A 12,536-nucleotide genomic window follows, 5' to 3' on the forward strand; every position below is an offset into this window, starting at 1 on the left:
CAGCCCTAGTCCCTGCATGCAGGGTCATGCCACCTAGTCTACAGGGCTTGGAAATTTTGTGGTGGGGGTGGTGACAGTGTTAATTGCAGATGCTCCTAATGCCAAATTTCCTGACCTATGGGATGCCTTGCAGGCCAGCCTATTACTGTGATATTACAAGTCTATGCCAGCTTAAGACTCAATTTGAGCAGCTGTTGCACAGCTTTCTCCCTGCCTTCCCCTACCCTGCAATGGCTCTCAAAAACAAGGGCATCCCTTTTAAAATTGCTTTATAGTTCCCACCCCCAGCAAATCCAATTGTTCCGTCATAAAGACCAGCCAAGTACCAAGCTCTGTGTAAGAGATTAGTATATCTCAGGAAGAGTGAAGAAATCCAATTAATTGTGTAAACAAGCCATGTAACCAATAAGCTCTAAGAAAGCAAATATGATGGACAGCACCATATGGTAATGATATTTTAATTCCCATTAAGATTATGATTTTTTACTGGGCCAATGATACCAATTTTCTACTCAATTAAATAGCCAGATCATTTAAACAAAAACAAAAAAAAACACAACAAAAAAAAGAGACAACCCCTTACTGCTCAGCCAGTGCTTTGCTGCCATCTTCTGGAGAAACTATAATGAGCGGCACAGAGAGTTTGTACCATTTTCCCCTAATCTCCAAGTACATTTAATTGCTATATTAAATGTAAAAAGCGCCTACAGTTATCAGCAAACTCATTAATGACAGCAAATTTGTAACCCTGAGGCAGCAGCTGTTCAGTGGGACAAAGCACAGGACAACAGGACAAACAGTTAGATACCTGAAGTGTTGATGTACTAATGCAAGTAGCATGGGAAACACACAGGCAGAACTGGGTGTCCTAGTACAAATCGAGGAATTATGATGCAGTTGGGATTATACAGAGGTGGTGGGATAGTTCATGTGACTGGAATATGGTTGTGGACAGGCTTAATTTGTTCAGGCAGGGGGAAAAAGGAGGAGATGTTGCTCTATATATAAAGGGGAAATGTATGTGTTCTGATGTGCAGTACAAAGTGGAAGATGGGCATACTGAAAACCTCTGGTGAAAGATAAGAGGGGAGAGTAGCAACAGCAATGTCATGGTGGGTGTCTGCTATAGGCCACCAGACCAGAGGTAGATGAGGCCTTCTTTAAACAGCTGACAGAAGCTTACAAATCACAGGACCTGGTTTTCAGGGTCAGGGTGGCTTTCCATTATTGGGTTATCTGTGCAGAGGGAAACAGCAGTGCACAAGCAGCCCTGCAAATTATTGGAGGATGTGGGGGATTTCTTTTTGATACAGATAGTAGAGAGACCAACTGGGGGGGGAGCTCTTCTTGACCTGATGCTCACAAAGAGAGAGGAAGTGGTCAAGACTGTGAAGGTAAGAGGAACTGGGTTGACATTGACCACAAAATCATAGAATTCAAGATCCTAAAGGGAAGAAGGAATGAGAGAAGCAAAATAAAGACAAGACTGCAGAAAAACAGACTTTAGCAAACTCAGGGAACTGGTAGAAAGGATGCCCTGGGAAGCAAGTCTGAGGGAAAAAGGACTCCAGGAGATCTGGTTGTACTTTAAAGTCATAGTTGGTAGGGTCAGAAGGGACCCGAGCAGATCATCAAGTCTGACCCCCTGCCATGGCAGGAAAGAATGCTGGGGTCAAACAACCCTGGCAAGGCGATTATCTATCCTTTTAAGTCCTTTTAAGGGCACAAGAGCCAGCTATCATGATGGAGCAGAATGAGAAATGTAACAGAATGCCAGTCTGGCTAGACAGCAATTTCTTCAGTGAGCTGAAACTCAAAAAGCAATACTACAGAAAGTGGAAGTGTGGTCACCTTTCTAGGAGAAGAGTGTAAGAGTCCTGAACAGGCATGCAGGGAGAAAATTAGGAAGGCCACAGCCCGACCTGAAAAACGGAGAGCAAAAGGCATAAAAGGCAACAAAAATAGGGAATCTGCAAGCATGTCGAGGAAGAGTAAGACCAAAGAAATCATAGATGGTTTACGGAATGCAGAAGGCAGTTTAGTTACAGATGACATAGAGAAGGCTGAAGTATTTCATGCCTTTTTCACTTCAGTATTCACAAACAGGGGCAGCTACCAGATGACAAGTGTCGTTCGCAGCAAAGACAGGGAAGAAGATAAACAGCCTAGAGTAATGGCAGAACAGGTTACAGAAGCTACAGGCTTTCAAGTGAATAGGGCCAGATGGGATGGGGTGTAGAGTACTGAAGAAATTGGCCAAGGTAATCTTAGAGCCACTAGCCATCCTCTTTGATAACTCATGGGAAGTTAGGTAAGGTCCCGGATGATAGGAAAAGGGCAAATATAATGTTAATCTTAAAGAAAGGAAGGAGGAGGATCTGGAGAATTATGGATCAGTCAGTCTGATCTCGATACCTGGAAAAATCATGCCTTAAATCCTCAAGGGAACCTACTATGTAGCACCTAGAGAACAAAGTGATCTCCTTGTTACAAAGAGGATGGAGCTGAACTGTTCTCAGTGGTGGCAGATGACAGAACAAGGAGCAATGGTCTCAAGCTGCAGCAAGGGAAGTTTAGGTTGGATATTAGGAAAAACTCTCACAAGGAGGGTAGCAAAGCACTGGAACAGGCTATGCAGAGAGGTTGTGAAATGTCCATCCTTGGAGGCTTTTAAGACCTGGCTAGACAAAGCCTTGGCTGGGATGATCTAGTTGGGGTTGGTCCTGCTTTGAGCAGGGAGTTGGACTAGATGACCTCCAGGAAGTTCCTTCCAATCCTAATTTTCTATGATTCTGTGATCAGAAAGAGCCAGCCTGGGGTCATCAAGAGGAAGTCATGCCAGACCAACCGAATTTCCTTCTGAAAGTTGACAGACTCTGTGGATGAGGGGAGGGTAATGGATGTGAAATGCCTTGACTTTAGCAAGGCTTTTGACAACATGTCCTATAACATTCTTATTATCAAGCTAAGGAAATCCAAAACTAGACAAAAGTACTATAAATTGAATACATAATTGGTTGAGTCATCATGTTCAACAAGTCATCATCAATGGCGGCTTAGTGTCCGTTTAGGAGAAGGTCTCCAATGGCGTTCCCCAGGGGTCTGTCCTCGGTCTCGTATTGTTTAATATCTTCATTAATGTTTTCGATGATGGGATTGAGTGCATGCTTAGCAAGTTTGTGGATGACACCAAGTTGGGTGGAGTTGCAGACATTCTGGAAGGCAGAGATGGAATCCAGAATGACATGCAACAAGTAGTTCACAATCAACTAGTTGAAATTCAACAAGAACAAGTATGAAATCCTGCACTTGAGCAGGAATACAGCCTGGGGAATAACTATCTGGGCTGCAGTACTGCAGAGAAGGACCTGGGTGTTACAGCAGACCAGAAGCTGAAGCCAACAGTATGCTCCCGTTGTAAAAAAAGGCCAACAGTATACTGGATTGTATTAACAGAAGCGTCACTTGCAAATCAAGGGAAGTGATTATTCTACTCTACTCCAGGTGAGGCCTCGCCAGTGCTGATAGTGTGTCCAGTTTTGGGCCTCACACTTCAAAAAGAATGTGGACAGTTTGGAAAGAATCTAGTAGAGAGCAAAAAAAATTATTGGAGAGGCCTGGGAAGCAAGACTTATGAAGACAGGCTGAAAGAGCTGGGGCTATTTAGTAAGAAGAAAAGACTGCTGTCAAAACCTCTTTCAGTCTTCAAATACCTGAGGGGTAGTTAGAATAGAGATGAGCTTTTCTCTACAGCTGTAGGGGACAGGACTAGGAACAATGGCTTCAAGCTGCAACAAGAAATTTAGTTTGGAGATTAAGAGGAACTTTCTGACTATGAAGGTGGTCAAGCACTGGGACAGGCTTCCTAGAGCTGTGGAATCTCCACACTAGGCATTTTCAAGAGCAGGCTGGACAGACACTTAGCTGGAATGGTTTAGTCAGGGATGATCCTAACGTCAGCAGGAGGACTACATGGCCTTGTGAGGTCCCTTTCAACTCTATGATCATGAGATCATCTAGGTGAGGAAGCTGTAAAAGGAAAACTGCTAGCTCTATCATGCACCCCTATTATTCCAGTCTCACTTCTACCAAGACATACCCTAGCCTACAATGTAACAAACAGACAATCACATAACTTCCTGCTTCAAATTTTCCAAGGGCAGTACATGCAAGCTTCTAGTAATACATTTGGCTTCAGCCACAAAGGCACTTTCTGAGACAGTCCAGGGGATCGGCATCTCACATTCTCTACTTTTGGTTGGTCTTACTAGAGTTTGATGTCATGTAGTCAGGATTTCTCACAGGAGGCCATCAGGCTTTTCATTAGTTAACATATTTCTTCTGGCTTCAGTGGATCTCACCATTACTCTGATACAAAAAACCATACACTGAGCTACAGAACTAGTGTGGTAGAGGGATATAAAACATGAGACAGTTAATAGCTGTGCGCTCCTAAGATCCTAGCTAGTCATGACTAGGAAGATTTGGGCTTAGCACAGCATAATTCTTTCCCTAATTTATTTCATGCGCTGGTTGTCTTGGCAAGTTGCTTCAAATGTACAAAGAAATACTACAAGAAAAAGGCTTGTGCTGGCTAAGAGGATGGATCAGATGACCTTGCCTAACTTCTGCACTTCTGTGAAGATCTATGTCCCTCTTTTTCCATGCTGCTGTGCTGGAACCTCCATTCCTTAGAGCTCAAGTTGCTCCAGCAGTTTGGCATGTCTTTCACAAAGCTGAACAAAAACAGCCTGTGTGGATTCCTTATTTTAAGGGCTTTACTATGTCAGCAGCAAGACAAATAATCAGGGAAGTGTGGATCTCTTACTGAAGGGGGGATACAATTTAGCAATGGGTGATGTGGAAAAGGCTGAAGTACTCTATGCCTTTTTCACCTCAGTCTTCAGAGGCAAGGGCAGCTCCCAGACCACTGCACTGGGCAGCACAGTTTGGGGAGAAGGTGAGCAGCCAGCAGTGGCAAAAGAATAGGTTAGGGACTATTTAGAAAAGCCATTTACAAGTCCATGGAGCCAGAAGGGATGCACCCAAGGATGCTGAGGAAGATGGCTGATGTGACTGCAGGGCTGCTGGCCATTGTCTTTGAAAACTCATGGTGATCGGGAGAGGTCCCAGATAACTGGAACAGGGCAAATATAGTACTCGCCTTTAAGAAAGAGAAGGAGGATCCAGGGAACTACAAACCAGTCATCCTCACATTAGTCCCTGGAAAAACCATGCAGCAGGTCCTCAAGGAATCCATTTCTAAGCCTTGGAGGAGAAAGTGATTACTGATTAGTACCAGTCAGCATGGATTCACCAAGGGCAAGTCATGCCTGACCAACCTGACTGCCTTCTATGATGAGACGCCTGGCTCTGTGGATGCAGGGAGACCAGTGGATATGGTATACCTCGACTTTAGCAAGGCTTTTGATATGGTCTCACAATGTTCTCTCCAGCAAGCCAGGGAAATACGAGTTTCATAGATCCATAGATGCTAGGGTCGGAAGGGACCTCAATAGATCATCGAGTCCGACCCCCTGCATAGGGAGGAAAGAGTGCTGGGTTTAGATGTCCCCAGCTAGATGCATATCTAACCTCCTCTTGAAGACCCCCAGGGTAGGGGAGAGCACCACCTCCCTTGGGAGCCCATTCCAGACTTTGGCCACTCGAACTGTGAAGAAGTTCTTCCTAATGTCTAGTCTAAATCTGCTCTCTGCTAGCTTGTGGCCATTATTTCTTGTAACCCCCAGGGGCGCCTTGGTGAGTAAAGCCTCACCAATTCCCTTCTGTGCCCCCACGATGAACTTATTGGCAGCCACAAGATCGCCTCTCAACCTTCTCTTGCGGAGGCTGAAGAGGTCCAGGTGCCCTAGTCTCTCCTCATAGGGCTTGGCCTGCAGGCCCTTAACCATACGAGTGGCCCTTCTCTGGACCCTCTCCAGGTTATCCACATCCCTCTTCAAATATTCCCGCCAGTGGCTGTGCAATGACATCGGCCAGTGCCTTCAGTACCCTCGGATGGAGCTCATCTGGGCCTGTCGACTTAAAGGCATCCAGTTCCTCCAAGTGCCTCTGCACCATCTCAGGGTCTACGCTTGGTAGTCTGGTGCCTTGCTGCTGCCTCGCTACAGTCCCAGTGAGAGACTTGTCTTGCCCCTCGCTTAGGAATACTGAGGCAAAAAACTCATTGAAGAGTTCAGCCTTCTCTCCCCTGTCCGTCACCAATTGCTTATGCCCATTTAGTAGGGGTCCTATTCCTCCCTGGGCCTTCCTTTTACTCCCTATATATCTAAAAACCAATTTCTTGTTATCCTTAACTTGGGATGCCATCCTCAGCTCCATGGTAGCTTTGGCCTGTCTAACTGCCTCCCTACAAGCGCAAGCAGAGGACGTATACTCCTCTTTAGTAATCTCTCCCTGTTTCCACTTTTTATATGCTCCCCTTTTAGCTCGTAGACTGCTCTGGATTTCTCTGGTCAACCAAGGAAGCCTCTTGGCCCCTTTCCCCCTTTCCCCGCATTGGGATCGTCTGCCTCTGTGCCCGAAGGATCATTTCCTTAAGGCACAGCCACCCTTCCTGGGCTCCCATCACTTCAAAACTCTTACTCTGCAGTGCATCCTTGACTACACACCTGAGTTCATTGAAATCAGCTTTCCTAAAGCCTAGCACTTTCGCCCTACTAGTTACCTTACCCACTCGACGTCTTATGATGAATTCTATTATTTGGTGATCACTGTCCCCCAGGTGACCACCGATCTGTAGGTCTCCTATCATGTCATCCCCCGTTGTTAGATGTAAAGTGGACAGAAAACTGATTGGATCATCAGGCTCAAAGGGTAGTAATCAATGGCTCAGTGTCTGGTTGGCAGCCAGTATCAAGTGGAGTGTCCTGGGGCCAGTTTTGTTCAATATTTTCATAAACGACTTGAAAGATGGGATGCAGTGCATCCTCAGAAAGTTTGCAGGCGACACGAAGCTGGGGGGATTAGTAGATACGCTGGAGGTTAGGGCTAGGATTCAGAGACACCTAGACGAATTGGAGGATTGGGCCAAAAGAAATCTCATGAGGTTCAACAAGGACAAGTGCAAAGTCCTGCCCTTAGGACAGAACAATCCCATGCACTGGTACAGGCTGGGGGCCGACTGGCTGGGCAGCAGCTCTGCAAAAAAGGACCTGGCAGTACAGTGGGCAGTAAGCAGAATATGAGCAGGCAGTGTGCCCTTGTTGCCAAGAAGGCTAACGGCATCCTGGGTTGCATTGGTAGAAGCACTGCCAGCAAATTGAGGGAAGTGATGAATCCCCTCTATTCAGCACTAGTGAAGCCACATCTGAAGTAACTGTGTCCAGTTTTGGGCTCCCCACTATAGAAAGGATGTGGACAAATGTGGAGAGAGTCCAGCGCAGGACAACAACAATGGTTCAGGGACTGGGGGGCATGACTTGTAAGGAGAGGCTGAGGGAACTGGGCTTATTTAGTTTAGACAAGAGAAGACTGAGGGTAGGGGGACTTAGTTTTAGCCTTCAACTCCCTGCAGGGTAGTCCCAAAGAGGATGGAGCTGGACTGGTCTCAGTGGGGGCAGATGACAGAACAAGGAGCAATGGGCTCAAGTTGCAACAAGGGGAGTTTTAAGTTGGATATTAGGAAAAACTCTCTCACTAGGAGGGTACTAAAATTAGGGACTATTTGTCATTACTATATGGGGACTAAGATTTCTCCACTGTCCTGTCCAAGTTCCAGTCTTGTCATCAAATTGCTAAGAAATTCTTTCTAATTTTGGTCTGGTATATTTTCTTTGCGTCTGATAGCTCCTTTTGCTCGATTCAGCCTTGCCTCTGGTTCAGTTCTTTTATGCCACTCTGAAAGGATGGCTGAATCAAGTAAAGCATTTACAATTCAGTGAAAAGCTACTGAAGCCCTGTATATTAGCTGCTATGACAATATCTGGCACTGGTCAGTCTATTTCTAGCTGAGTAACTCCCACACTTAGAATCTCATCCTCTTCAGGTGCCTAGTTACTCAACTTCCCAGTTCCTTTGACTGAATGCTATGCTGCTGCTGCTATTATGAGGCTATTTTATTATGAGCAGTTTTTACTTGGCAATAGGTTCAGTTATTACTCCATATAACAAGGGAGGGAAAAGCAGGCAGTTAACATCATTTATAGAAAAAAGGTTATAAAAGATGATGTATGCACTGAAAGGGAAAATCCAAGTTTACAATTTAACCAAATGTATAAAATAAAAGTCCTTATGTCCAGGTTTGCAATCATGTACTTGAAAGTTATGAAATTAGAAATTTCATCTTGCCTGTTAAAGCCCCCTCAATCTGGTATTTGCTGGCTTTCAAATGCTTGAGTATGCCATTTAAAATGCCCTAGTACTTGACAAACCATGTGAAATCAAAACAAACCAGGGGCCTGGTCCAGTACACCATTACTTGTATAAGTAATGCATCAGCAATATCCCTATTTGAGATTCCGTGGGACAGGAAGAACCTCACACTCTGGTTTAGCTACTCATTTGCCTAATGAGCTCTCTTCTCAATTATTTTAGGTGACTCAAGAGACACTATTTCTGCCACTTTCTCCGAAAGACTTACAGGTTAACAGATCTTGCTGCTAGAAGTGATATTTCTCTTAAAACGAACCTCTTATCTAACCTTAACCAACTGCTTGTCTTTAACATTTATACCCTTCAAATGGCAAGATTAACTTCCTGAACTTTATCTAGAAAATGGGGTCTAATTTTCTCCACTGCTAAAAAATGCATCTTAACTCAAGTTAGCCAACTACCAGTAAAACCCAACAGAAAGAAACAAGACTATCTGCAGTTCACACACAAGTCAGCATACTGAGTTAATGCTTATGTAGAAGCTTAGTGTTATTCATGACCCAAATTATAAAGTTATAAACTGTCTTGTTTTCCCCATGACTGAAGGTTGAGCTTGATAACCTGACTCAGAATATGCCTTCCCGTCCTCATCTCACGCTGCAGACAAGGCTTCAAAGGTGCTGTTAGTTGCATTTTATTCTAACCAGTCCCTCCCTATTCCCTTACTTTTATAAATGCCCACTTACTCTTGCAACTGCTCCCTGGCAATCCTGAATGCTAAAGAGGTGAGGTTAAGAGTTAATTTGCCAGCTCACTCATGGAACCAGTGCCCAAAATGAATACTGTGCATGCGGGACAGAGATAGTAATGAAGCACAAATTGCAAGAGACTGGGGGGTAGAGGGAGAGAGTTGCTTCAGAAATAATCTGACATCTATCCGGAATTGGAGAACTTCCAGAACAGAGCTGAAACAAAGACAACTCACCACCGTGCTCCAGAAAAACCCGAACACATCTTTCTTTTCCTCTTGCTGCAGAGAAATGAAGCAAGGTCCAACCATTGGCATCTCGACCGTTTGGAGAATAGCCTTGTTCCAACATCTTGCGCACGGTGTGAACATCCCCAGCAGCTACTGCAGCCTGAATCTGTAACTCTTCCTGTAGTTCAGGGTTCCTCCGACAGTGATGGTGTAACATCCTAGCTGACTCTGACTCTTACAAGAGTGTCATGAGGTCATACTATTCACCTTGAATCAATAGAAAGTGTACATAAATTACAGCCAGAACTAGAAAGAGGGAATTTGTTGAAATAAAAAGTGACATCAAGCAACAAAGAGTACAAACTAAGATTAAGTCCACCATAAACCAGTATCAACAGCTAGATACTTACAATGGCTAGGAAAAAGACAGCTGTAGGCCCCTAATGTTTAAATCCTAACAGAAAGGGAAACTTACACATTTAATAGCATACAGCATTTTTTCCTTTATTTATTTATTTATTTATTTTTAATTCAAAGGTAATCTAAGAATGAACCATCATGCTTCTATGCAATTTTAGCACTGTTAGGTATGCTTATGATTCACAATATAATCCTAGAGAATTCAAATAGAAATCCATAGCATCAAATCGCTCTGGCCTGTTTTGGTCTTTCTGAATTCTTTGCAAGAGTTCATATTACTATTTTTCTTTATGTAAAAACACATGATTAAAAGTGAAAAAGTACTTTTTTTAGAGAGATGCCTTGAGTTTAAAAAGATTGAGAACCACTGCATTAGATCAATTCACCAGTGCTAAAGTACTGCATGGAACAGTGCTATATTGGCAGAGAAATCTACTAGATCTTTTTTGCTTAATCATAGAGAATTTTCCCTTCATCTAAAGTTAAAAGCACAGCATATCTATTCAGTCTTTTGACATGTGATCTACCTCATAGGGATGTGAGAGGGTTAGTGTTTATAAAATGCTTTAAAAAACGTGAAGATATAAGCATTATATTAATTCCTAACATGGATAACAATATGCTCTCATTATTTTGGCTTGTGGAATCCATAAAAAAAAACTATAAAAAGACCTTCATATTGTGAGGGTAAGATACGAAAGCAAGGTTATGAAAGATTCAAGAACACAAATGTTTGACACATCCTTCTGAATAATTACTCAAATACCGAACTGGACTAAATGCTATGCTGCGTATAATAAGGCACTGTATAGAGACTAGCACAACTGGGAAAAAGTATATGAAAACTGCATTTCATTCTTTGTTTGAAGAATAGAGTCATTTTAAGACCCACTTGCTAGACACCCAGGGACAAAAAAAAAAATCACTCAGATATTTATGAAGCCCTTCACAGCATATAAACTCAGATCAGAGTTTGCATTTTCAAACATACTACATTCATTATAGGAATACCTCTCCATAGTGTACGGCAAGGAATACCAGAACAAAGTACATAAGCAACAGCAGATTATCAGAGAGAAAAATATTCAGATGCTGTAGGGTAGATGTTAATACAGAACACCAAGACAGGAAAGAGATTGTTCTAGAGAAAAAGACATCAAGTTTCAATAAAAACTAAAGGTACTAAGAAATAAATTTTTAGAAGATGGCCCATTAAAAAAAGCCTTAAAAGTACATCTTTAAGACAGGGTTGCCAACACAATACTTCACCTGCAACACGCCCCATCCCTTGTCATACCAGCCATTGAGCATACTGACCAAGTAACATCCCACAGGATTAGTAATCCTTGTCTTTCCTAGTCAACTTCAGTTTTAACACCTTTACTTTCTTGTGGCTATGAGCAGTGTTGAAAGGTCTTTTGTTAACATAATGACCACAAGCTCTGGGCTGGGGACCAGTGACCTGACATTTATGCATACAAAGTAAGTAGAGATGCACCAATATTGTTCATATTGTATCAGCGCCGATAAAATGAAAAATTGGCATTATTGACAATCAGCTTTTTTTGGCAATTTAACATCGCCTATAAATGCCGCATGCATGGGTGCAGCTGCAGAATTCACGTGACCAGGAAAGCAGCCCAGCAGCTTCGAGAATAGCGCCTGGCTGGTAAGTCTGTTGCGGGGGGGAAGCAGACTGAGGCCCCCATGGTGAGGAAGGATGTAGAGATGAGGTTAGGGCTGGAGCAGGAGCAGGTACTGCACAGCCAGGGTGGGGTGGGGGACAGAGCCAGTGGCTTTTCTGGGAGGTGCAGACGGCTGGCTCCTGCCACTGCATGCACCCCCAGGGAGCATGTCCTCCTCAGATCTGTACACAGGGCAAGAGCAGGCTGCTGCTGTGTGCTTGAGCTGGGGCTGCTCCAGCCTCTTCCCAGTGACTGCGCTCGGGCTGGGTAGGGTGGGGTGGGCAGTGGTGGGAGGCAGGGCTAAGGGGGGGGGCTAGAGCCACCCCAAAATTTGCTGTAGCCCCACCTCCCAGCACCACCACCGCCCACCCCACCCAAGCGCAGCTGCCGGGAAAAGCCTGGAGCAGCCCCAGCCCTATGCACGCAGTGGCACCCCAACCTTGCTCTGTGCACAGATCTGCAGAGACACATGCCCCCCATGCCTTCCCCAAGGGTATGTGCACTGGCAAGAGCCAACCCCACACCCCATCCCCATCCCCTCGCACCCCCTGCATGAGCCACGAGCTCCATCCTACATCCCGCCCCACTGTGGCTGGGCAGCGCCTGCCCCTGCCCCAGCCCCAGCCCCAGCCCTCCACTCACCGCAGAGGCCTCGATCTGCCCCCATCATGCCTCCTCCCTCCCCCACACCCCTTTCCTCCAGATTTACCAGCCAGAAGCTGCTCTCCAAGCTGCCAGGCTGCATATTGAAAATAGGACTGGTATCAGCCGATATAGCTGATCAAATCGGCCATCGGTATAGATTTCATAGACATTAGGGCTGGAAGGGACCTCAGAAGATCATCGAGTCCAGCCCCCCGCCCAAAGGGCAGGACGTCAGCTGGGGTCATAGGATCCCAGCAAGATAAGCATCCAGTTTCATCTTGAAGGTGTTCAATGAAGGCGCTTGAACAACCTCCAGTGGCAGGCTGTTCCAGACCTTGGGGGCTCGGACAGTAAAGAAATTCTTCCTTATGTCCAGCCTGAAACGATCTTGTAGCAGTTTGTGACCATTCGTCCTCGTCATCCCTTGGGGCGCTCTGGTGAACAAACGTTCCCCTAGATACTGGTGGTCACCC

At 44.8% G+C, this 12,536-nt stretch overlaps 1 protein-coding gene across 2 annotated transcripts in view; it reads right to left on the minus strand.

Moving 5' to 3' along the window:
• ASB7 (ankyrin repeat and SOCS box containing 7) overlaps window positions 1-12,536 on the minus strand; it is a 100,767-nt gene that overhangs the window by 75,122 nt on the left and 13,109 nt on the right. For both annotated transcript variants that reach the window (XM_059714559.1, XM_006262495.4), the window contains exon 4: window positions 9,320-9,580. In XM_059714559.1, the coding sequence (XP_059570542.1) occupies window positions 9,320-9,530 (211 nt within the window). In that variant the 5' untranslated portion in view covers window positions 9,531-9,580. The remainder of the gene's footprint in view (window positions 1-9,319; window positions 9,581-12,536) is intronic.

This window comes from Alligator mississippiensis, chromosome 11, assembly GCF_030867095.1.
Source record: "Alligator mississippiensis isolate rAllMis1 chromosome 11, rAllMis1, whole genome shotgun sequence".
Classification (NCBI taxonomy): domain Eukaryota; kingdom Metazoa; phylum Chordata; order Crocodylia; family Alligatoridae; genus Alligator; species Alligator mississippiensis.